The sequence below is a fragment of the Talpa europaea genome (genome assembly GCF_964194135.1).
Source record: "Talpa europaea genome assembly, chromosome: 5".
Taxonomy (NCBI): Eukaryota; Metazoa; Chordata; class Mammalia; order Eulipotyphla; family Talpidae; genus Talpa; species Talpa europaea.
In genome coordinates, this window is record NC_140071.1 from 6,707,282 (window position 1) to 6,734,654 (window position 27,373).

General features: G+C 41.6%; 1 protein-coding gene across 1 annotated transcript in view; it reads left to right on the forward strand.

Moving 5' to 3' along the window:
• The window catches only part of FBXL7 (F-box and leucine rich repeat protein 7), a gene marked incomplete at both ends in the record, with an annotated part of 309,119 nt that overhangs the window by 86,176 nt on the left and 195,570 nt on the right, over positions 1–27,373 (forward strand). Inside the window, one exon of the mRNA XM_084233603.1 lies at positions 9,937–10,026. Coding sequence (XP_084089729.1) covers positions 9,937–10,026 — 90 coding nt within the window. The remainder of the gene's footprint in view (positions 1–9,936; positions 10,027–27,373) is intronic.

Consider the following 27,373-nt stretch of genomic DNA (forward strand, 5'->3'; position numbering starts at 1 on the left):
AAAGATAAGAAACTAGTCCAAGATAACAATCAGGAAAATCACAGGGAATTGGGCATACAGATATAACCCGCTTCCCCCCTGACCTAATTCCGAGATACTGAGAGAGAATTTTCCTCTCTTTGGTGTGGACGGTTAATATAAAATGTGACTCACCACCAGCAGCTGGAAAACAAGGTGCCAGAGAGAGACAGGAAATGAGGCACTCCGAGGCCTGTCGGTGGATTTCGTGTTACAAGCCCGTGACTGAAATCCACAGGCGAGATTCACTGGAGATGATCTGGAATTGATATGGGGAATCCACCCTGCAAGTGATTTCTTGGATGAATGTTAGAAATCACCGAACTCATTGATTCATCTTTGCCATGTATTGATTGTTCTTTTGTGGTTTGTCACCAGATCACAGTGGACTTTCTGATTATCTTGTTTTGAATATCAGCATTTGCACAGTCAGTGCAGGCATTAGGATCCAGAAGAGAAAATAAAAAAAACGTAGTTTTGTAATTTTACACACGGGAATTTTTAAAGGCTAAGAACGTGCAATCGCTCTCTGATAGGATGCCCATTTAATGAACCTTCATCTGCTCTTCAAACACTGGGACGACTTGCTGTGCTTGACCGAAAACCCAGAGGTTTTCTGAATAAGAGACCAGCATGCTCTCTGCTAACATCGCTGGGTTAACAGTGCGTCCCCAGTGAGCAAAATGATCGATTTACCAACTAATTTCACCCTATTATGATTCAGAATTATTCATATGCATGCTGTATATCACAGATGACATTTACTAACCACACTGTTTTAGTTCACTTTCATTTCCTGTGATGTTTGTTTGATACCTAATTATTTGTTCAATTGCCCTCTTTTGGGTCTTATTTTGCCCACTTGGGAGGAAATAAAATAAATGCAAAAAATGTTTTTGCAAAAACAAATCCAACAGGCACAATTCTGATGGCTGATGACCCCTCATGTGACACTAAGCCATCAGTCAAATTCACAAATAAATGTTCAGGTAGGGAGAACAGTAGGACAGAGGACAGAATTGTCAAACCTGTTTAGACTGGAGGGACTTCTGCATATTTAAAGCATGTGTACCTTCCTCTATATGCATTTATAATATTTATTTACTGTGTGCGTGTGTATATATATATATATAATAACCAGTGCTTTAAATTTCATTTCTTGTTGCCTGATCAAAATTGAACTGATGAAAGGGTCAGTATTGAACAGTGGCCGATAGTGGCCGAAGGACTACCACCTGCTCTGGATGTGATTGAAGATTGTACAAGTCAAAGCTTGCTTATTCCCCACAACAAACTCCCAAACCCTGAAAGGAGCCACCATTTCAATTTTAATTCTTTAAAAATTATTTTACCACAGTAACATTGGTTAACAATCACATGTATGTTTTAGGGGTATAGGTTTACATAGCTAATTCCCTTGTTAGTATAGGAAGTAGGCTTTTTTGTTGTTTGCTTTTGCTCCTATTTTACGCATGAAGACGATGAGACTTAGAGAGTCTGAGAGATTTTCTCCTGGGAACATTGCTTCAAAGTGGAGGATATGAAATTTAAATTTAAAGTAGAGGATGTGATGCTGTGATGGGTAGTTGACATGTGAACTTGGTCAAACTTGAGTACCCCAGTATTGCATCCAACACTAATCTAGGTGTTGCCATGAGGCTGTTGTATAGTTGCAGTCAGTTCGACCAATAATGAGAAGATGGGTGGGCTTTGTCTTATCAGTTGAAGACCTGAAGAGCAAAACTGAGCTGACTGGAAAAACAGAAGTTCTGCCTCAAGGCTGCAGCATCAACTCCTGCCTAAGTTCCTACTGTCCTGGCTCACCCTACAGATTTCCCACCTTTCAGCCCTAACTATTGAGTCAATTCCTTAAAACAAACCTTATTCATTGTATAAGTAAACATTATGCTATCATGTTAATGAATCTGTAAGTTATTATTATAAAAGACTCATTTTTTAATAAATCTATCACCTGTCCTATCTCACATACATCCGAGTAGGATTTATCCATGATCTCCTGTTGGTTCTGTTTCTCTGGAGAAGCCTGAATGATACACTCATGCAAACACAGACCCTATGATCTGGTTTACAGAAGGTCACTGTAGGGGGCAGGAATGGGCACGGAGCAGGTTCTCTATGACCCGAGCAGACGGAGTAAAGGAGGAGGGTCCTGGAGCCCTCAGTGGCTTTTCAGGCTTTAATTGAGATTTACCAGGTACACAGCAGGCAGGGGTGTTGGGGGCCCGGGAGGCTGGTAGGCCTCCCAGCCCCCAGCAAGTCTTCACTCTCTCTAGGCTCTCTGGCTTTCTCTCACATTCTCTCCGCTTCTCTCATGGTTTTGCTTCTGCTGGCATCTCCATGACGCTGCCCTTATAAGCGCAGTCTCAGCCCAGGTGAATCCCATCTACCTATGCCCACACCCTATCCCAGGTGCCCGCCATCAGGCATGCATTCGAGACCCCAGGGTTCCATCATCTATCCTAATGGTGGGAAGGCAGAAAAGCCTGATACTTTTTCACCTTACTCTACAGTCACGTGTCACGTTTCCTACCTATGATAGAAGGTGAAACAGGGCTTGCTTCTGGACACACACGTGGCTTGGAGGTGGTGGAGCTGGGATTTGAATCCTGCTCTGCCTCCAGAGACTGCAGTTAAACCCTCATAAAGCACACCTCACTCAGATTGCTGGCGATGTGGGCAGCCTCTTGGGTCATCACAGTAGCCAGTGTGTAGAAAGCGTTGTCTGTGTGGCAGACTCTGCTTACTAGCTGGGCAACCATGTTTAATAGAAAACCACACGCAGTCGATCCTCACTTTTCTTGGATTCTGTATTTGTGAATTCACCCTCCAGCTGAGATTCGTTTGTGACCCCTGCCCCCAAATCAACATTGTGTTTTCCCAGGCTGTGGACAGTTGCATCGGGCAACACCACACTGATAAAGAAAGGGGAGTCGCGGAGCAGGCTACGTAACGCAGGATGCTGCTGAAGAGCAAGGTCCTGGCCTTTTTGTTGACAGAAGAATTATACAGCCTCAGTTGTGAGGGGAAGGAGGAAAAAAGGAAAAGAGGGAAATAACTAGCAAATGTGCTGCCATCTATATTATCAGGGGCTGGGCGTGGGCTCTTCCAGGTTCTTCCCATCTGCTTGATGACTCGGTGTTGTCATTGAGATCAAGCCCTAGTTCCCCAGCCTTGGTTTCAATCTTATCAACAAGGCATTCTGCTGATCAGCTGCTGGGCCCCTTGTTATACATCAGTCCTCAGGCCCCCCACCCCCACCCCCACCCCCATTCCCACCCCCACCCCGGGCATTCCGGTCATCCCTTGTGTAGGGTAAGGTAAAAAATCAGGCTTTTCTGCCCTCCCGCCATCAGGATAGATGAGGGAACCCTGTGATCCTGAATGCATGCCTGATGGCGGCACCTGAAGTGGGTACACCTGGGCTAAGACTGTGCTTTCAAGGGCGGTGTCACGGGGACGCCAGTAGAAGCCGAAAGAGAAGAAGCCGAAGCAGAAGCCGAAAGAGAAGCCGAGAAGCAGCAGAACGAACGCCAAGAGCCCAGATAGAGTGAAGACGTGCTGGAGGCCTGCCAGCCTCCAAGCCCCCCAGCCAGCACCCCTGCCTGCCATATGCCTGGTGAACCCCAATAAAAGACCTGCAAAAAACCACTGAGGACTCTAACTGCTCCTTTACCCGGTCTGCATGGGATCAGAAAACCTGCTCTGTGTCCTGTCCTGCCTTACACTTGTGATATGGAAGTCGGGAGTAAGTTCTATGCATCCGTCATCAGCCCCCCGGGTGCTCCCAGTGGTACCTTGGGATGCATCGCCTTCCCAGCACGATCCAGCTTTGTGCTCTTGATTGATTTGAAAGGCACCTTGCAGGGTTGGGCTCCTGTACCTAACTGACCTGGTGTTCTGACCTTCCTTAGGAGTTAGAACGGCAGGTAACAAAATGGTGGCCGGACAGGCCGCTTCGGATCAGCAGACCCGCAGAGCAGGCCCAGAGCAGTGAACAGCCGGACTTGCTTGTGCACGATACCGGGGGAGGGAGAGCGGGGTCACGCCCAGCTGCTGTCTCAGCGCCTGCACTGTAAGTGAGGGGCCTTTGGGCGGCATGTTGAGCACCACATTTTGAAATGTTTGTGCTTTTTGTTGGTGTTTGTTATTCACTTTAAAATGGCCCCAGCGTCAGTCTGACAGCGCGGAGGCCACTGGAACTTTGGGGGGAGGCGAGGTGGTCCTTATACACACACAGGTGAAGACGCCCCCTTGTCCCCAGTTCTAGTGGATTATTAGTCAGTACAATTTTATTAAATACAATGAACACCAACAATCATAAAGCCGAAATAAAATGAATTAAAATGCCCCCTAATGCTGACAGCTGGCCAGGGTGTGCAAGGGCTTGTCATGTGTGGGAGAAGCTTGGCTTGGGCATGAGCTACAGTGATGTTGGCTTTGAGTTCAATGTCGGTGAAGGCACCATCTGTATTAAATAAGGTGTCTTTAAACAGTACACAAATAGAACAAGCTTATGTCTTTTTTTAAAGATTTATTTATGCATGCAAGAACTGGGGTGCAGGCCAGAGGTTGGGGGGGTGAGAGGATTCACCAGAGACAGAGTGGGGAGCAGAACAGGCAGATCGACTGAAATACACTGCTGAGGGGAGCAGCGGGTGAGACAGGGGAGGTCTGCTGTGCCATGTGGGTAGCTCCCTGGCCAGGGATCGAACTCGTGCTGCAGTGGCTGCTGAGAGCTTCATAGTGCTAAGACTTTAACCCCTGCGCCACTAGGGAGGCCCTACAAGCTTATGTCTTGATGGCTGACGGGCATGTGTCGGCCCCTTGTCCTGGGCTCCCCTTCGAGCCAAGATTCCATCTGGTGACTTCAGTGTTGGCGGCGACTTTATAGAATATCACGACCAGGACTGACGTGGTAGCCTGTCCTTACCTCCCTATCATGTCGCTTTCCTTAATTCCTCCTTTTATTAAATACTCAGGCCTTTAAGAACATTTTACTGGGGGTAATATTGCTCCCAAGGGGACAAAAATTGGGGAATGAAAAATCTTAACTCCTTTGATGTGAAAAGCAGAGACACATACCACACGTGACTGATATGCACTGTGTTCGCGGTCTTACAATTTCTTTTGGAGGGTGATCAGGAAAACGTCTAAAAGGTTTCCTTGGGGGGAAGCAATAATGCAAAAAGGATGAACATGGGCTAGTGTTTAGTGCAAGTCACAGTGAATAATCCCGTGGCGCAGTGGCTGAGCGTGCGTCACATGCACACGCAACGCGGCTGCAATGAAAAATGTCAATCGTGGTAGTATTTGCTCTCCAGCCTTCTTTCCTTTCTTCGTAGACCAGCATTTCTTAAATTGGAGTCTGCAGGCCTCTGAGGGATCTGCATATATGTTTTCAGACACATCTGAGAATTGCTTCCAAAATGTGTTGTTTGGTTTTGTGCTTTATTTTGATGAGCTTCAAAGGAAGAAATGATGGTCCCTGGAGTCCAGCCGTGTGATTTCACGGTCCAGGTTGGTGCTGCCCTTCAAGGCAGGGGCTCTGCTTTAGTGCTTGTGGGCGGGCCAGCAGGAATCAAGTGAGAGCGTAGGGAATGGGAAGGAGTCACCAGAACGAGTGAAGCACAGTGGTGAGTCCTCCTGTCCTGGGGGTAAGGTCGCCAAGTTGGGACAGAGGAGAGTGGTGGCATCTTGAGTCCTCCGAGGGTCTGGACCGCGTGGACCTGCCTCACCAAGAGAGCACGGGCCCAGCAGCTAGCCCTGTATTTGCGTTTTCAAAGGCAATTCAATCTCAGCAAAATAACGTCACCGGCCATGTTCAATTAGCACCATAATTTGAATTTTATTGTTTTTGTGTTCAATTTGTTATTTTGTTTTGATTCCATTGTTGAAACAGGGCTAAAGCATATGGAATGTATTTCTAGGTTTCTGTTTGTGCACCACTAAGTAACAATATAATAAAATAATTTAAGTCTCTATGCAAGTGGTGCACAGTAACGCTCTTTACCCCATTAAGAAAGTCATGCTTTGTTTGGGTTGGAGGAATACGCAGACTATTTGAGCTGCTGGGAATCCCTTAGTGTAACCATCTTTCATACTTTATGGGCTCACTGAGACTTCTGGAGAAGAGATGAAGGTCCAAGGTCAAAAAGCAAGGAAGTAGCAGACTGAGGTCAGAGATGAGACTGGCACTTTCTTTTGTTTTAAAGCATTTTTTTTAAAGATTTATTTATGCATACAAGAACTGGGGTGCAGGCCAGAGGTGTGGGGGGTGAGAGAGGATTCACCAGAGACAGAATGGGGAGCAGAAGAGGCGGATCTACTGAAATACACTGCTGAGGGGAGCAGCGGGGAGAGAGGAGAGGTCTGCTATGCCATGTGGGTTGCTCCCTGGCTGACCGGGGGATCAAACTTATGCTGCAGAGGGTGAGGATAGCTTCATAGGTTGAGTCTCACCACCAGGGAGGCCTCCTAGACTGGTATTTTCAATGTCCAGCATGTCATCCCCCTCCAAAGGTGAATCACAGCAGATAAATGGTGACCACCTCCAGGCTACGAAAGTGGGCTGGACCCAAGGAAGGGTGAGTTACTGCCTTGCTAACGCGGAGGGAGGAGGATGGGACATGGACAGGGAAGAGGGACTAACAGACTTTTTTCTGAGCTGAGAGTCACAACGAGCAATAGCCGGGAGTGAGAGGAAACAGCCACTGGTGCTGCCTCATGAACTTGGATGTCCCATTACTCTCAACGTAAGCAAACAAAACCCCGAAGATCTTGCAATGGAGGCTCATTTTGCTTTTCTGCTCTGCAGTGAGACTGTAAGCCCACGCCTATCTGGGGTCTGCACGACTGCACGGGGGTGTAGAGGGGAGGTGGGGGTTGTCTGTTGCAATACACTGGTCCCTGCCCCTGTATGAGTTTGCTGCTCACTGTGGAGTGATGGGGTTCATGGGTGAGATCACTGGCTGGTCCTTACAGAGTCTGCTGTTGCCTTCATAACAAATTGCTACAAACTTAGCAGCAACTTAACACCAGATGCTTTTATTATCTCATGGGTTCCATGGCCAGCGTGCTGGCCTGGGTTAGCTAAGGGTTTGTTCAGGGCCTCATGCTGCCATCAGGGCCCTGGCTGGGCCTTGGGTCCTCGTCCCTCTTGCAGGCTGCCAGCAGACATATTTTCTTGCAGCTGCAACACTGAAATCACTTGTTTCTTCAAAGCCCACGAGAGGAGTCTCTCTCCTCTATTCATTCTTTTAAATGGCTCCTCTATTTAGACAGCCCACTCAGGACCTTCTCGCCTGATTCTTTTAAAGCCAACTATGAGAGACTTTGATTACTTCAGCAAACTCCCCTCCCCATTGCCTGTGCTGGTGTGCATTTGCCATGAATTCTTGGCTGTGACATTTCGCTGCAAATATTGTCACCACACATCTAATTGGCTGAGAGGCGTTGTTGCTGGGAAAAAGAAAAGACAAATTCATAACAAATAAAAGTAGAGACATTCATATTAAAATGGACACACCGAAACATGAAAAAGTAATAACAAAATTAGGAAGACTTCTTTTTTGGGTAAAATCTCTGCTGACATTAAGAGAGGTGTCAGTTTCCAAATAATAGGGTTGGGATGTTAGTGGAACTTTGCGGTGTTGTGAAGGTCTTCTGCTCTGTAACTTCTTGGTGTCTCACCTGTCTTTTGACAGCTGTTCCAAGTTCTGCAGGAAAGGTGGGTTGTGCTGGGTGCCTTTGAGACCCTCAGCCTCTCTCCTCTAGTGTAGTGTGTTTCCAAATAAGAAACTAAGTCTTGGAATAGATCATCTGCATCTATGAAACCATCAATAACGTTGCTAAGTGGAGGATATGATAATGTTCTAATGCATCTAATTTTCCTGTTAAATCCAGCATCTGTTGGGTAAATTTGGTAAAGACAGCATTAGAGAACTAACGCTTCTATCTAGATGAGCTAAGTTGATAAGTCATGTTCTCGAAGACTGTTGTGAATTACTACCAGCTTCTTTTATATTTGCCACAGTTTGGTCAACATTTGGTTTGGATGGTGTGGAGGGTGACTGTGTTCACCGAAGGATTTACAAACTGCTGTCTTATCCTTTACTAGATGGTATGAAATCTGACTTTTTGCACTGTCTTCCTTCACACTTCCATATTTTCTTTCAAGTCAATCTAAGAAGCTGTTCCCCTCAGTAACAGCTGAGGATCACGGCCTCCACTCACCACTTGTATCAACCACACTTGAAAGGAAACTGTCAACCAGTTATTTTATCCTCTTTGGCAATATTGCCTTGTGGCCAATTAGTTTTGCGATGAAAATATTTGCATTGAACAAGTGCCTGGCAATACTGCCTGTAGCAAAGAATTTATGGCTAATCAACTGGACAAGACCATTGCTGAGTTCACAAGTTACAGCTTCTACCTACTGCAAGGGGAGCAAATGATGAAGGGCATGGACACTGGCTTGACCTGTTCCTGTTACTACCATAAAATAGCAGATGGGATGGTTTATAACAAATTAACTTCTCAGAATTCTGTAGGCTGTGAAGTCCAAGATCAAGGCACTTATAGATGTGGAGTCCAGTGAGAATCTGCTGCTTGGTCATAGGTGGTTCTTTTCCCTGTGTCCTTTCAGGATGGAAAGGCCAAGAGGGATGCCTGGGGTTTCTGTTAGAAAGACCCTGGTCCCATTCATGAGGACTTCCCTCTTATGTCCTGATCATCCCACAAAGACCTCACTTCCTAATATCATCACATTGAAGATTAGGTTTTAAGATCTAAGTTTTGGGTCTACAACATTCACCCTACATGATTTATCTTAGACTGTCTGCCCGTCACCACCATTGGCACCTCCTTTGATGGTCAGTGAGTGTGTTTCATATTTGGAGACTTCCCTGAGACATTTGGAGGCTGTTCAGCAGTATGTATTTGTACCTATTAAAAGTTAGAAGAGTAGGGCCTTCCCTGGTGGTGCAGGTGGTTGAGAGCAGCGTTGTGAAGCTGTCTGCACCCCTGCAGTGTAGGTTCAATCCCAGCTGGCTGGCGAGGGTCCCACAAGAACTAGGGTACAGGCGTGGTGCACAGGAGGGTGAGAGGATTCACCAGAGACAGAGCAGGGAACAGAACAGGCAGACTGACGAAATATGCTGCTGAGTAGATGTAGCTGATATAAGATGATTTTTAACCTTGACACTATGAACATTTTGAGTGGGGCTATTATGTGCATTTTAAGATGTTAAGTGCCATCCCTTGCCTCTACCTGCTAGTTACACCCCCTCCCCAGCTATGACAAATAAAGTTAATACCAGACACTATTAAATGTCCCTTGAGAGGAAAGCACCCCAGTTAAGAACAATTGCATTTGGAAACTGAAGTGCTTTATTGATTTTTGTCTTTGTTGTTGCTTGTTTTTTTTTGGTTTTTTTTTTTTTTTTTGAGAGAAGAAAAGATATAAAAAGGGAATTTTTTTAAGGTGATGCAATTATTTGCTCCCAGCAGGTCCTTGCTCCCTGGATGATACCTCAGCCTTAGATTTACTTTCACCCATTACTGTGAAATGTACAGCTTATAATTGCAAATAAAAATTTCATGTTACAGACTTGCTTCCCACATATATGTTCTGATTCACATGTGAGCCTAAGTGAGATTGCATTGTCATATTTGATCCTGTTTTACAAGCTTGCTGCATTTATAGTCAAGCCATATTAGAATGGGACTTCAGTTCTGCTCTGACATGGGTTTGATATTGCATGAGCCGCAAGATCTAACCCTCTCTGTTTTTGACATGTTGGCTTCTTTCTTGGAATCAAGTGATATGGCATGGTGTGGGACAGTCTGGAAGGCATGGTCCAGGTCTGAAATTAAAGAACTTATTTCTGTCTCCTCTAGGCAAAGGGAGCTCAAGCATCTCATCCGACGTGAGTTCAAGCACAGATCACACGCCGACCCAAGCCCAGAAGAATGTGGCCACCAGTGAAGGTAGGCATCTGGTCTGCATTACCTCGCCTTGCTACTCAGCGATGGCTGTTTCTGGAAGACTAGCACAATGTGTGTCTTTGTTCTGATCTATCGCGTAGGAGCATATGAGATTCTTAAAAATGATAAGGCAAAGGGTGTCCCCTGTTTGCTTATTATTCATCACACTGCTGTGACTGTATACTAATGTTGTTTTTGGATGGGCTTTAATGTGTCAATAAAGACAAATGGTGTTACTTTGTGAAAATATAAGAGGCTGACTGCTGGACACCTTTATGACACTATTATCTCTTGTTTTCAAGTGTGGAAAACATTGATTGTGAAATCCTTGTGCTGCAGGTGACAAGTCCTGTGTGAACCTTGAAAGTAGATGCACCAGGACTTCGGGATGTGACAATAGGGGCCGTCACAGTCACAGATTTGCAGAAATTAAACTAGCCCCCAGTATTTGGGAGTAGAGAAAGATTTGTTTGATGATTTAAAGAGTAAGAGTAAAGCCCTGCTTCTCAGGGCAAAGATTGGTTGGAGTGATATTCTTGATGAAGAATTTGACTAGTGTATAACAATCCCTATTGGAATTCAACTACTTCCCTGTAGTTGAGACTTTTGACTTATTATGTCTTTGATTGTGGACATGGTAGTTTCTGTGGGAGTGGAAAGTTGAACTGATTATAGAATTGGCTCTTTTTATTTTAATATTAAACACAGTTAAATGACTTCCTTTTTGAAGAATTCTTCCCAGTTGTTGAATGATGGTCCAATGTCAGACATCAGGGCCATTAGCTGATCTTCATGACACTGTAGTTTTCCCTCCTAAATTGTCAGGGGTGTTACAGAGGTATATTGCCTATCTTTGTTTTGGGGGCTCCCTCTCTGGTGCTCATAATATGGGGAATCATATCTATGACCTGATTGAGTTTGGTCATATCAGCTGATCGATTGCTCTTGAACTGTGTTATAGTTGACACATTAATGATGATGGTTTAGCTCTGCTGTGTATATCTTTTTTTGAGATATTTTTTGACTTGTGTTTTGTGTAGCATAAAATGATCTTCTCTGGGTTAATTATCACCAGATTGATGTAAAATAGCTTTTACAACTGGATTATATTCCCTTGTGTTGAATTCCTTGGCGATGTTTTACCAACATAGTAAGACAAACAGATTCAGGTGTTCTCCTGTGCAGTGAAGCACCAGGTACCTATCCAGTTTTAATTTTCTGCCTGTTAATTCAAATATGGCATTAGATCATTCTTGAAATTCAGTTAAGGTAATGTGCAAATAGGGCAAATTGATTTGGAGGTTTTTCATTCTTGGGAGCCAGGGTGGAAATATTTCAATTTAATTTATTTATGATCCTTTCTACTCAGAAGTCTGTTTTGTAAGATAATCACTTCTTTCTGCCATTATTTTACAGTCAGTCTTGTCACAGTCTAATTTGAGTGGCTGTGAACATGAAAAGTTAAAAACATGTTAAATAATCTTTTCATATTCTTGTCTGGATGTAAGCAGCCATATTATTTTTCCCTCCTTTTCAAAAACAGAAGACACAGAGCTATCTGAGCTGTGTTGCAGTGGCTGGGGGAAGGGGTGTTGGGACCCATGCATTTAAACATGTCTGCTTTACGCTTCCATACAGTTCAACAGGGATTTTGGATTTCCATTTTATTTTGCCATTTCCTTCAGAAGGTTCTGTTGGTACAGACCCAGCCAGTATTTTATGCATTTTTTGTCACAGTGCATTTTCAATCATTTTGAGGATAAATTCAGGGGGGAAAATGACAAAATGTGGTGTTCATCTGAAACAGATTTTTAACAACTGGGCTAAATTAGTATGGAATTTTTCTCCAACTCTTGAAGTTGAAGGCCCCATTTAAGAAAGATACTATCCTTTTTTTTTTGCATACCTGAAAACTTAAGAGATGTCTTGTTTTGCTATTTGTTTGTATGAATCCATTTTTACTACTTGTTTTGTCAGTGATGAGTAAACCTATTAACGACTCAATTCGTTGTGGGTATTAGTTACACTGAAATATATTTCAGACTGTTTGCTGCATAATTGGTCTCACATCACCCATGAGGTCTCCAGATGGAGCACAACGGTCAGTGTAATCTTCCCTGCTCGCCAGGGACAGAGCCGCAGGGGGAGCCATTGGCACAGCACATTCTCTGGCCTCTGGGTGGCTGTGCCCCTGGCATCATGCCCCGGACAGCCCCGTATCCAATACGCTGGCAGAGGCGAGCAGGACACTGACGGCTCGCACATGCCACCCAGAAGCCAATTCAAAAGCGTTTGTCTGACTCTCTCCCACTGTTCTCTAGAACTGTGTTTAACCTTTGAAGTTAAGAAAATATTAGGCTTCCTGACAGCTGTTGATGATGGTTATTTTCTTCACTTCCATGGTCTTCTGATTTTTACCTCTGAATTCATCGATACTGTTTTCAAGAAGCACAGATAGGAACCTCCGTTGAAAGGGCTGAGTGATATTGATTTCTAAAATAATATATTGTGAAGGATAATACTCAGTTTTCCTGCAACCTTCTAAAATCGGGGCAATATCTGTAAATGCTGGACTTGAAGCATTTTCAAGCTGTGTTGGACGTGCTCCTGATGGGCTGGGTAGGGTGAGTGTGTGTGTGTTATGTGTGTGTGTGTGTGAGAGAGAGAGAGAGAGAGAGAGAGAGAGAGAGAGAGAGAGAGAGAGAGGGAGAGAGAGAGAGAGAGAGAGCGTGTGTGAGAGCTGCACTCTATAACAGAGCATTGACTGCTACAGGTAACCAGGTATGCTGGTTCCAGGTAACCAGCATTGCAAAGTATCCCCTGAGGAGGTGGGGGTGGGGAAGGGATCTTGCTCTTAACTTGCAGGCAGTGGGGTTGTTAGGGGAAAAGGATGTCCTGAGTTAATTTCACACAGGCTTTGAGGATGCCGTCCCCTCTCCATCAAGACACTGGGAACTACAAATCCCATGATCCCCTAAGGAAAGTTGCAAGGACCTAAGGGCGGAGTTAAGCAGCCATTTTCTTATGCTTTGGTTTATAACCAGCTCTGTTAGGGGGGTTTCCGGGGGGTCTCTCTTTGCTCATGCTCTTGGCCAGGCAGATTTGGTCTCGGTGGGTCATTTGGAATTCCAGGTCAGCAGAATGGGTAGGACGCATTTAAAAATTTATCTCCCTCTTTTCTCCCTGAGTTGTACATTTCCTCATTCCCCTTCCTTTGTAAATAAACCTTTGGTTAACCTTTTGTGTGTGCCTGCCATGTAAGTCCCTTTTAAGTGTGCAGGTGAGGACCCACAGTCAGGCAACTCATTTTAAGTGGGGTTGCCCTGTAACAGGGTGGGGATTAACCATAAACAGAGCCATCTTCTTGAGGAGATGACCAAGCATCTCAAAGTAATAGCAGCTGCACAACTCAGTATCTTTACTGAAAATCTTAGAGTCGGGCTCATGGGCTGGTTCTAGAACTTGGCTCCTTATGTGTTCTGAGCTTGATGTTCCTCATCTAGAATATGAGGGATTTTGCTAAAATGATGGCTTATCTCATTCTATGATCCCACATGTTTTCACATTTTGCTGGCCACGCCTCTTTATTCACTGGCATGTTTTGAGTTACACAAAATTAAAGTAAAAGTAATTGACATTTAAAATAAAAAGGAGGAAGGAAGAAAGGAAAAGGGGTGTTGGGGAAGCATTTGCATCTGAAGGACCTTCTGACTGTGTCTAAGACACCACAAACTGTTCTTGGAGACTGCTGCCCCCCAGCTCTGTGGAGTCCTGGGCATGCAAGTGGACCTCTGAAGAGGATTAGTCTGGGCCAGGATGACATGCAGGGCTGCTGACAGAAAGCTTCTCCGGTCTTGGGGCCATCACTGCCAGTCTCTGGGCTCATGTTCAAAGTCCAGTCGTGGTGTCCAGCACAGTTGACTCATCATAGTACATATTCTCCCTGAAGCTCTGGAGGACTGGAGAGACAGTAGGCCCATAGATTTCCCAAAAAGCTTAAAAAGCTTTCCTTTAGTATCCTGTAACCACAACTAAGATTTTAAGCATTGTACCTCTCCATCCTAACAGTCAAGCCATCCCATTCATGCTGGCTTGTCTATTTCTTCACTAAGGACTTGTGTCCTTGCTGTCTATGTCTGATGTCCCAGCTAATCCACTTTGGGTCATAAGATGTTTCTGCTAAGCATGGCAGGCACAGCTGGTGATATAATTTGATTTTAACCCAAAAGAAAAAGGCATGGTTAACATGGTAATATTCTCTTCATGCCAATGTTTCCTGTATCTTCATTTTGTTCCCCTAAAACCACACCCCTTTCAAGGAACTGGCAGCCAGTGTGGCTTTCTTCCTGATAAGTGATAGAGGCTTTCTTTAAAGCCCATTATATTTCTTGTGACAGTTTAAGTTCCTGATTTCCTGACACTGTAGGGGGTTTGGGTTCAAGTGTAGAAAACTGGAAACTTTCCATTTTTCCCAACAAAATCTGCATTCCAACATCTTAAGCCACAGCTTAATTCTTTCCAGTTGCACTACTATTCTTCCTCTACCACTGTTGTGTTTTTTTGTTTTTTTTTTTTTTTTGTCTTTCTCAATCATGGAGTGTTCCTTCTTGTACTAGAAAGAGTGACCTTTGACATTTAGCTAGGAAAGGCACGTCTAACCCGTGGTTAGAACAAGAGACACAGCAGCCAGCCTTGAGCAAAATCACTTGGATAGAGTCAGATCATGAAGCAGCTTCCCAGAAATCACAACTTAGGCTCAGGCGTCCTTCACAGAAGTAGGGGTGATGAAGATGTGGTTTTAGGCGTGCATCTCAACAATTCAGCCTTCTCCCTACCTAGTGAAAAGTGAAAGTTAGGTCTGATGAAAAGGCAAACTTTCTCCAGCGGCTCTTTAAACATATTCAAGTTCAGAAATTGAACTCCCTGTGAGCACAGCTGATGGATGTGAAGGTCGCCTTTAACCGCCCACCGCCTAGCAAGCCAGACAACCATGGAACCAGAGGGTTTTTAGGACTACAAAACACCAGTGTGGTTTTCTGATGCTCATTTTGCAAAGCAGCACCTGCATCACAGAAATGAAGAGATTTGCTCAAGATTAGACATTCAATAAATTGTCAAGGAAAAATTTGACACAGTTTTGTTTTGGTGCTCTCACCAAATTTGATGAGCAAATTTGAAAAGAAAACCTAACTGCTTGAAAAAGATTCAGCTTTCTGAACATGAAGGTGTTTAATTTTCTTTCCTCTATTTGATTTCCAGATGCCTGTTTTGAGTGAGTTGTAGAGCTGAGGCAGGATGTTTAGTAGAACTTAAGAAAAATGGTTAAGCCCAGATAGACTGGTCTTTGCAATGGGGGGATCTACTGCAAATGGTAAAATATCGTAACCTATTTGAGTAGCTCAGCTCCTCACCTGGAGATGGGAACACCTCATTTAAGTCAACTCATGAATTTAAAATTGCCTTTCAATAGTTTGGCTTAATATTGCTTTGTGAAATTGCCCGTATAATTAACTCCCAGAAAGAGGTTCATTTTATGTTTCATTGGAGTCATGTGAAATAAATTGATTTATGAAGAATCTGTGGTGATATTTCTTTCAATGGAACCTGAAGTCACCAGTTTATTTATACAGTTCTGGGTTTCATGTTTACAGTGCCCCAAATTAGGCCAATTCTAAATAGATGTATTTTAGAAAGGCCCACGCATCTGTGTTTGTTTTTATTGTCTTCATCTTCCTTATATTATCTTCTACTTTTGAGTATCTTCCTCAAGCAAAATGTACATGAATCCCGCAGGAAGAGAAAGATGATACCTTCAACCCAGGGTGGATTCTGTTTCCCAAGAAGCCTTTTGGACTATCCAGCAAATTCCACATTTTGGGGATACATTATTTCAGGTTGTTACTAGTGCTTCGGGAGCGTTAGTGCATTCAACTTTGTTTCATCACCACTTTTCTCTTGTGAAATAGGCTTACATTTTTTAAAAAGATTTATTTATTTATGCATACAGGAACTGGGGTACAGGCCAAGGTACGGGGCGGTGGGGGGGCGAAGTGAGAAGATTCACCAGAGACAGAGTAGGGAGCAGAACAGGCAGAATAACTGAAATACACTGCTGAGGGGAGCAGTGGGGAGACAGGAGAGATCTGCTGCCCCATGTGGGTAGCTCCCTGGCCAGGGATTGAACTCGTGCTACAGAGGCTGTGGATAGCTTCATAGTGCTGTGCCTAACCCCTTGTGCCATCAGGGAGGCCCCTAGGCTTACATGTTTTTATTTGGTAGATATTTAAAGGGAGACTCAGTGAGAATAAATGTGCCCCAAAATTCATGTGTATAAAATTAGAAATTGACAAATATAGGTTATGAGCTTTCCTTTCTAACTAAGATTAATTCTTAGTGCTTCTTTGTAATTGTCATGCCAATCCACTGAGCACTTCCTACTAATAATTTTAATAAGAGAATATCATAGCATATTTTGAAGGTATAGCTGTGTGTAGCTTAAAGATTTCTCAGCTATGTGCTGAGAAATACATCATCAGTGGATTTTGGTTTTGTGTGTATTATCTTAGAATATAATTACACAAACCAAGGGGTATAGCCTCCCACACACCCTGGCTGTGGCCCTGTTGGGACCCCCATAGTATATGTGGTTCATCATAGTAGAAATCTTGCTAAGTGATGTGTGACTGTACTTAGCAACCTTTCAGATGCCAACTCACAATCAGGTGTAAATTGCCAATCTCCTATATGGAAACACTTTCATGCTTCAGAGAGAGTGTAGAAATTGACTTTAATCCTTAGCCATAGAAAACAAAAGCCAATATTCATAGCTGTTTTTATACTGAATGGCTGAAGAGTTAGTTTTCGGGTTACCATGGCTGCTTTCACATATTGTACCAGGAAGACTTAGGGTTTGAAACTGATGTTTAAGTTAACCATGATACCTCTAACACATAGGCAATACAAATGTACCAAATAGTCACATTGATTGTTTTTTCTCTTTTTAAATTAAATGATGGAATTATTCTTTAATTAGAAATGTACCATGAAACAGTCTATTACAATCTAATGAAATTCTATCTATGACTCCAGAGACAGTGTAAACATATATAACTAAGGAAGAAGAACAAAAATTAAGAAGTAGAGAAAGAAAATGTACTTAAAAAAATCACTTTAAAGATAGTTATAAAATGACACCTATCCAAATTGGAAGTTTGGGTTGGGGTGGGGGGGCCTTCCCTGGAGGAAGAATTTCTGGAATTAGAAACGTGGTGTGACAAGCTTTTACTCTGTGTGTGAGGAAGGTGGTAACTGATTATTAAAAGATTTGTTTTTACTCCAAAATTTAAATTTAAATTTAACTCTCTGAATATTTTAGGATCATTTAGGAAAGCTTTTCAAGACTTTAGCTGTTGAAGCATAATGTGCTTTGCTAATTAAATTAGCAACTCACTGCCTCCTGACCAAGTTTCTTTCATTGTTTAAGTGCTTGCCTAATTATAAGTTAGTACCTTTTGAAAAACTGTACCAATTACATGTGGTGATTTGAGAACGTTGTACATTCAGTGTGCCCAATTTAATAAAGAAGTCAAATTTGCATCTGATGATTAGTTTAAGCAATGGAAAGCTCATCAGCTTGGTATCCACAAATCGTTGTAGAAGCTTAGAAATGTACAATGAGATCCTAAATGCCATCTCAGACTCAAGAACTAAGTTTAATTTCTTGAGGGAATTATCTTCCAAAATGGATCATCCAGAAAGGCTTTAAAAAATGTCAGTTAACAGTCTCAGAAGGAAATTAGGTTTCTGTGTCTCTGTGTGCGTGTTGTATGTGTGTGTTGGTAAGGAAATCATAAACTAATATTTAATTGAGACAGAGTTTCATAGTGTCTATGTAGAATTTGGAGAGAGAAAAAATTAGATCTTTCATATTCTAATCCCATGCTCAAAATTATTCTATTTTATTGTTTCCACCTACATTTTACCTTTTGCACTCAATAAATAATTGATTTATTTCAGCCATAGACATTTTGTTTTATCTAAGTGCCTCTAAGTGTATTTGTAATGAACGTTTGTTTGGATCATTCCTAAGATACATTATCGGTAATTTCAGCTATTTAATTCAACCGGAATTTATTAAAGAATGTAATGTGGGCTCAAAAGCATTGCTTCGGCTCTGATGGGGGAGGGGAGAGCAGCACAACAAATTGTATGTCAGTCACAAACCAATAGCACAGAGAATGGTCCCTAGACTCGATGCGGTTTCTTCTCCCTGCAGAATTTTCAAAACAAATTTTGAGCTTAATTTAATGAATTCATAGGGACCCTCTACCCTGTAGCCCCTGAGTTACCATCATTCCCTGTTGTCATAAACAAGCATCTTCTGCAATATGCTGTTAGCTATTCGGTTCCCAAAGGAATTTAACTTGATGACAAGATCTACCACTTATAGAACCACAGCAATTTCTGGGGGAAATAAACACCTAATGAAACAGTTAAACAGTTGTGATCGAAAGAAGTGCCACACTGTTGGAGAGGGTGGGAAAAACTTGGGTGGGAGGACTTGGGAAGGCTATGTGGTGCCTGGGCAACAGCTGTGTGCCCGGTGGGTGGAAGGGAGAAAGGTTGGGGTGTAAGCCGTGAAGGGTTTGGAAAACTCCATCTGGGTTCATGTGGAGGGAGGTTCTCGACAGACTGGGTTCAGACAGCGTAAATAGGTTGAGAAGTACAGTGGGCATCATTCTTTCGTGAAGCATTTCGCTGTGGAATGGTTCTTTGAACTAAGCTTGCCATGGACCCCATATTATTGGAGATCCTAGACATCTCTATGATACTGTGCACCCACCTCTCTTTGTCTTATTTGGAAGCATCAGCATCTTAGATCACATAGGAATTACTTGCCCTTTACAGTCATGGTCACGGTCTGACCTTAAAAATCAGGTTAACATGTCTGTTTACTTCCTCTTTGACTAGGAAATAACTTCCTGAGGATAAACTAACTCCCTCAGGAAGTCTCTGACTTCCAAGGCTGTTAGGCTGATTAACAAATAATGAGAGAAAAAAAGCACTTTAATTGTAAAAGGGTTTTCCTTTCCATCCCATATACTTCAAAAACAGAAAATCCACATTAGGGAGGGAATGTACATAGACATAATTTGGAATTATCTGTAATCATTAAGTGATTAAAGAATTGTTGTAAGGAGTGTGGTCTGTGGGAAGCCATAGTATCAGTTAAGAATTACAGATGTAACCAGGAAGCTTCTGCTGTTTGTAACAGCTACTGTCTCCGGCACCAGCTGGAGCGCTGAAGGACAAAGTTCTAAATAACCACATGTGTGAGTTTTCAGATGTGGCCTGTGGGGAGCAGAGCTCTCTGCCCGGTAGAGAGATAATGAACTAGAAAGGAAGGAGACCAGGGTGTGTCCAGGAGAGCGAAGAGATAATGGGAAGGAGGAATGTTGACATTGGGGAGATGGTCAACATCTTGGGGGCTCCCAAGGTTACAATTTCCTGTGTCCCTGAAAGTCTTTGGTCAGTCTTCACTGAACTTACCAAATGCTCGGAGGGAATGGATTTCCTGTGGAAGTTACTGAAGCACTGAATTTAGAAACTGTTCATTTGACTTTTTTTTTCCCAACCCCTGACTTATTAACACAGATATAACCAAAGCTAGCTTCTGAAGAATCCATCAATTAACATTCCTACTATTAAATTTGTACAAATTTAAGTATTCTATTATGCTTATCTTCTTTTATATATAATAGTGCATTATGTGACTTCAATATTAACTTATGCCATTTATGTTAACTTTTCTCTTTTGAGTCAAATTATAAAATCTCGTTCTGATTATTGATCATATTATTCTATTTTTTGATACTTGACCTTTCATGACTTCTTGAACCATCACCTTTGTCCATCCAGACTCTCCTTCATGGTATCAAATCATGCCTGCTTTCTGGCCTTAAAAAAATGTTTCAGATCCACCCTAGGTTTTTTTTTTTTTCTTTTGGCCTAGGTACAAAATCAGTCCTGCCCAAAGAGTTAGGTGCCTTTAGTAAAGCAATGTACTCAAGACATAAATCTGGGAATCAAGCAAATTGTTCCTGCTGAAATTGGCTTACTTATAGTAAAGTTAGATTTAGGGAAAATGTTTTGTTTAAGATAGGAAATTCTTGTGTTATTCTTATACTTCAATTTTATGCTGTCTCCTGTGACACTGGGGCTTGCACAATTCAGCAACTGAAGACATAACGTATGATGAAACTTCCCCATCAGATCTCCAAATATGCCCAGACATGCATGGTTTGTAGCAGTGACAACTAACAGGCTACGGCCTGGTCAAGCTATCCACAGCGTAAGCTTTATTATGTGCTTTCAGTGATGCCTCTGTGGTGTCACTAATGCCAACACTGCTTGCGCTTCTTTGAGGAAGGAACTGGGTTTTATCCAGCTCTGTATACCCAGTGGCTATAAGAGTGTTTGACATTTGATAAACATTTCATAAATGTTTATTGAGTGAGTGAATGGGTTCTTATTCAATATTTTAAAAAGAAATAGTCCTCTTGGTTAACTTTTCCAACTGCAATCATAAATACTACGATGTCCGGTGTTTTACAAAAACCAAGGTAATATGAGGGTTATGGTTACTTTTTAGGAAAAGAGTAAAGCTATTGCATATGGAAACTTGAGACAAGTCACACAAATATTTGCCCTCAAGTTTTCTTTTGTTGTCTTTTGTGTGAAGGGAACAAACAACTTCTTGAGCAGAATAGAAATGCTGGAAGAAAGATAGAAGAGAAACATTTCTAGTTTTTGTTTTTATTTGTTTTAAAATTTTTAAACCAAAAGAAATTTTTTTGTTTATGAATACTAGGTCTATAAATAAAGTTCCCCTCAAGAAAAATGTTTGCACATTTTTAGATCACCAAATGAGATAAATTTAGAAAATGTAGTATTCTAAGGCTATGCAGCCCCTATCTCATTTTAATGGGAGAGGAAAATGTAGCTTCTCCCTCATCAACTTCATGTCATTAAATTCCTTTTTGATCTCTCTTAACCTGAATTGTGAGAATTCTTCATTTACCTATATCTCATAATTCCAAATTAGACCCTGTGGTTCTTAAGTGATTAAATTGGAGAACTAAGTTTCATTTTATTGGCACAAAATATTACTGAATTGGCCAGTTAATAAACATACTCAGCTTTTTTTGGATTCACTGATTTGTTATGAAGAAAATGTTAGAAAAATCATTCCTAAAGGAGAAAATAATATTGTTCCTTCTGTCTTTTTTCATTTTAAGGAATTATATTAGAGCCAACCTTGATTATCTTTTGCAAGCTATATTCTATTTCCTAGAAACTGGGAAATTGTATAAAAATTGTATAAAAGATAAGATTGTTCATATCTTATATTTTTCTTGATTGGAACTAATTACAACAGAAATTAGAAATTGAAATAAGTGAAGTCATCCAGTTTCAGAGATTTACAAAGAGCTAAGTCCTGGTTAATGGCTGCATTGGGAAAGTGGAATAAGAGGTTGAATTCTTCATTTAACCCAAATGAGGAAAGAATTGCTGTGAAATGAAAAATTTGTAATTTTTTTGCTTTTCATATTTGTGTAACATAAATTACTTAGCTTTATCTTCTCACTAAACCAAGAATAATATTATCTACATAGTGTATTGATTATGAAGATTAAAACATATAATGTGTACCACTGGGCTCATTAGCTGGTTTATTTTCAATAGCTTGATTATTTCATCATTTTATGTGAATTCCACATCTTAACTCTGTTTCTAAGACAGGAAGAGTTCATGTAGAAAAGTCTTGCCCAAGTGGATACAACATAATTTCTTTGGAAAGTTCAGAAAAGTTTTAATGTTGATTAAAGGTACTTTCTTTACCTGGAAAAATAAATCCAACATTTATAAGTACCTATCATATGTAGACCTTGAATTCAATTCAAGTACATATATATGGCAATATTATATGGCATTACATATGTATGTTAAATTCATCTGTTGAATCCATGCAGGTACCTATGAGCAGAGTAGGGAAAGTTTTACAAATGAGTAGTAATAAGTGTAACATTTCCTTAGTGTCATGAAACTGTATTACACATTGATAAATATTTGGGAAGTATGGTATGACAAAGCTTGGTATAATGGAACAGAGAGCTCAGAGGTAGACTAAATTATATATGGGAATTGAGGGTATGATCAAAATGACATTATGCATGGAAAAGGGAGCTAAGCCTTGTCAATACATCCTAATGGGAAAAATCAACTTCTCATTTTAAAGAGCATGAATCTGGAGGAGCTATAGTGTTCCTGATGCCAAAATAAATTTTTGTGAATGAAAGATTGAATGTTCCCATTATATGTAGATGAACTATTTTATGACCGTGGGGTAGAAGAATCTTTCAAAGCATAAAAGCAGAAGTTGCCTTAATTCTAAGGACCACCACCATGTGCGTGGACTGCTTTAGTGGGTAGAGAAAGATCTTTCTGTCATCAAACATGTTTGTCTTTCCATTAAGCAAAGTTAAACACAGGTTCCTTTTTTTGTTATTGGACTTCTCAGGACCTTCATTGTGTTCCTGTTTGTTAATCATCCAGGTGGGGGAGACTACATTTTATTTCCCAAATGTCTTTTATTATTCCTCACACCCAGGAAATGCTAATACACGTGCAATGAGAACCTTAAAATATGTGTATACTTTGCTGTTTGTTGCAAGAAAATTATCACTCAAATTCATTTTGAAAGTGGCCAGGATGAGTCGTCCTCTCAGGTAAACACACACATCAGTTTTGGTGCCAACAAGCCTCCAACACTCAAAGCTGTCTGGGTTTGTGCATCTGTTTAACTCAGCAGTTGGTTGAGAAGGTAATCTCTGAATGGACGTACTCGTAGCAGTTAGCACGCCCCGAATTGGGGGCTCCTTAGAAAGTAAAAGTTTGTGGTCTTTGATTGCAGAAATGTCTTTGGGGACTCAACTCCAGTGGCAAAGCAAACAAAAGCAAAAGTAAATAAATGTGAGTACATCAAATGAAATGCCATTTTACAGTGAACGAAGCCATCATGAAAATGAAAAGACAAGTTACTTACTGGAAGAAGACATTTGTACCTCATACCTCTGATGAGTTCATATCAAAATATAGCTAGAACTCCTGCAACTCAACATCAAAAGTAACAAAAGCAAAGAACCCAATTAAAAGTTAAACTAAAGGGCCTCCCTCGTGGCGCAGCGGTTGAGCGCTGGGTTGCGAAGCTGCCCGCAGTCTCTGCAGCGCAGGTTCGATCCCCGACTGCTCCCCGGCCACCAGAGGAGGATCCCTCATGGCGCGCAGACCTCTCCTGCCGCCCACTGCTCCCCTCAGCAGTGTACTTTGGTCCTTCTGCCTGCTCTGCTCCCCGCTCTGGCTCTGGTGAATTCTCTCACCCTCCTGCGCCTCTGACTGTACCCAGTGCTTGTATAAATAAATAAATAAATAAATAAATAAATAAATAAATCTTTAAAAAAAAAAAAAAGTTAAACTAAAGATTTGAATAGATACTTCTCCAAAGGAGACATACAAATAGCCAGCAGACACCTGGAAATATGCTCACATTTACTTACTATTTGGGAAATGCAAATAAAAATTGACACACCTCGAGAATAGCTTATATCAAAGACTGGAAACAAGGTGTGTTGGTGAGGGTGCGGATTGAAGGGACAGCCCCTTACTTCTGGTGGGAATGTAGATTGGTGTAACCTCTGTGGAAAAAGGTATGGAGTTTCCCTAAAAAAACTAAAAAGTAGAGATACCAGGTGACCCACCGATACTACTCCTAAGAACTTCTCTGAAGAATATGAGAACACTAAATTCGAAAGGTATGTGCATCCTTACACTCGTGGCAGTGTGATTCATGATGAGCCAAAACATGGAGACGACCTACTGCCAGCTGACAAGTGACTGGATAAAGAAGTGGAGGTGTGTATGCTCCGCGGAATGCTACTCAGAGAAGTGAAATCTACTAAGAGAAGTGAAATCTTTACTTTTTTGACAACATAGAACCTGAAGTGATGATGCTAAGTGAAGTCAGAAAATGAAAAACAATTACCATTGATTTCTCTCATGTGTGGAGTATGAGTAATCAAAGCAAACGAACTAACAAAATACAACAAAAATAACTCTTAGTCTTTGAGAAATATGATGGTTACCAGAGGGGAGGAGCTTGGAGCAATGGGTAGAGGGGATCAGTTTGATAATGGGATGGCACCGGATCCTTGGCCTGGGGTGCAGTAGAGGCGTGTTACCATATCCAGGTGTGAATTTGTAGCACTGAAATTTGCATTTTATTGTAAACCAGTGGTAGGAAAATCAAAATTTTATTTTCAATAGGTCTGTTGTTCATGAATCCTTAATTTATCTAATACTTGCAAGAGTCTGGGAACTAGTGGAACCTTTTTGGAGGTTTCTAAATGAAAAGAAATCTGTTTTGTTCTAGACCCACTTGATGCCGTGGACAAATCTGGAACAAACCAGGTTAACCTTTGAACCCCTATAAGAGGGACCTAGTCACGCTTCTATGTGGGAACAGGGAGGAGGTGGACAGGCGAGTTGGAATCCACATCAGGGCCTCATCTGGTGTTAATATAACACATTCCATTCTCCTCAAATTCGTATCCCACTTTGACAGCCTGCCCACCTGCTCAATTGATTGTGTGATTTTATTTCAGAAAAAAGAACTGCTGCATCCCTCCTTTATAAATGAAGTGCAAAACTCGTAGTACTTTCTGCCTTCTTCTTAGGAGCTGAGTACCATTTTACTCATCTCAATTATAATTTGTTTAACAGGCTTCATTTGATTTTCCCCACTTAATACAGGAACCCTTTTATGTGTTTAACAGTTATTTGTTTTAGAGGGTCTGCAATGAATAATGTAGCCAACAGCCAGATTTTTCACATAATGATTTTTTATGAACCATGCCAAGGCAACTCAAGTTTTATAAATCGAAATGAACTCTCCAGCAGCAAGGGTCTCAATCCTCAGGCCTCTTAGGGAGAGGCTTCTTTTTTAATATGTTTGAATTTCCCCCTTTGTTTTGCTGTATTTTAGAAAGAAGGAAGCAGCTAAATCTAACTAGAGAGTTGCATGAATACTGATTTTTCAAGAACCGACAAATTTAGCCAAGAATCTTCTATACCATATTTGTATTTGTAGGGCAAAACCTTAATGCAATGCCTGTGAAATATCTACACTGGCTTCCTCATATGTATAGAAAGATCTCGGGTGAGTCAGCTGATCTTGGACACTGGGAAACCCTCATTTCCCGATGCCTTTTTTTTTTTTTTTAACTTCTAACTCTTGTGCTGTGACTGGGTGGAAAGGTGGTAGATGGAAGTTTGAACGCATTTGAAATGCTAAGTTTGGAGCCCTGGGCAATGCTAGATTAAGCAACAACTGAAAGCTGAGCTCAGAGAATTTGCAGGAAGCCTTTGCTTCTCTACAATAAAAATCGATGGAGATAAAAACTAGCCAAGGAAGAGAAAGCAATTCTCACATCCACAGTCAATGTAAATTGTTTCAAATGTATTGGTTAACATGCATGATCACTTAGTGAGTGGGTAATCTGTTTCTGGGCCCTCAGGTGATTGCTTGGGTGTGACTTGAGGCCCTATCACAGCCTAGCAATTACAGGAGGGATTGTGTCAAATTAGTACTTGGATGTCTGTCTGGCTCAGTGTCTCTTCCATTGTATCAACCTATAAATGACATTTGAATTATACATTGTTTTGACAATTTGTAATTTCAGTCATTCAAAGGGATGGTGAGCTTATCAGGCCACAACAAGGGCTGAGAGGTTTCCTTTTCAAATCTGTCCTCATTGATATTTTGCTATTTATGCTGATGATGTAAAGCAAGGAGTTGAAAAATAGTAGTTATAGACCATACATCAGAAGTGACATAACAGCAGTGTCAAAATGGCAACAATTCCTTCTCTCCTGCAACATCACAGAGACAGAAATTATTCATTGCTTTTGCCTACTTGAGTAGTTCTTCCTTTCTCAGGAAATACTCCCTCAGGCTCAATGTCTTCAGTCTGACTTGTACTCTAGGAGACCAGACTGCAGTGCATCAGAGGTGTGTGAGAAGCTTGGAGTCTTAAAGGAATCAATGGTCTCTTTGAGGTCTACCTTAATCTACGGTTTTCAGATATAGTGAATCTTGGGTCCTCTTCCCTCTCACTGAAAGAGGAGAGCCCTTGACACCAGGTGCCAGTGAGCCCAGGCTGTGTGACATCAAGTCACAGTGTCCTCTTTGGATGGACCCAGTGGATGGCAAAGCAAACAGTGTTGCAGCCAACACACTCCATGCGAATCTGTAGCCCTCCTGGGATTTTATATCTGCCTGTTCCTTTCCCAAGTGGGATTTCGATGCATTCTGATTATGAGCAATTTATGGATAAGGTGACTTTCAAAGCTAATATGGGCTAGACAGTTTTCATCACAGTCCAGACAAGTTTGCTTCTGTGGATGCTTGATTTTTGGAAAGGAATTTGCTGTTTTTATTGTTTCCTTTTCATGAAACCATCATGTATTTTCAGTTTTGGACCTCCACGATAGGAAAGCTCTCATTTTTTCTTAGATTGTTTTGAAAAATTGAAAACTGTTTGTCCTCTTTGCAATGGGCTAACTTGGTTCAATTTGATATGAAACTTTACAGATTGAAAATTCTGTCCAATAACAAAGCAACTTGGCCGAATTGTTCACTTGAAAACGACAATGTAATTTCCTAGCCTTCCTTTCAAACATGGAATTTTGGCTTGCTTAGAACTTGTTCTCTGTTCTAACAATCACTCACAAGGATTACTTCATTCACTTCATTCATTTGTGTTTCTAAAAAACTTTAAAGCTCTTGGAGGCACTGAGGATTAATAGGTGTGAGTAGAGGTGGCAGGAGAGGAACTTTTAGAAATAGTGATTGACCCACCAACTTGTTGGAAGATGTTGCTATTTCAACCTCTCTAAGAGTCTCTTCCCTTATAAAGTGAGGATCGTAGTGCATGTCTGAGCTCTCACACACACTGACAGCATCAGTCTGGTATACAGTAAAGACCATGTTAAAAGTTACTTCTTTTTGAGCATTTATTTACAAGTAATAATAATGACAACAAAACTATTAATAATAAATAACAACCTGGTGTCTGGATTTATTCTAATGACCTTTGATTGAATCCTTATAATTCTTGAGTGAGGTAGCGTGATTGGCCCCATTTTACAGATGAATAAACCGAGGCAATGAGATCAGGGATCTTGCCGAAGGTTATGCTGCTGGAAGTGATCAGCTCATAAGCTGAACCCAGAC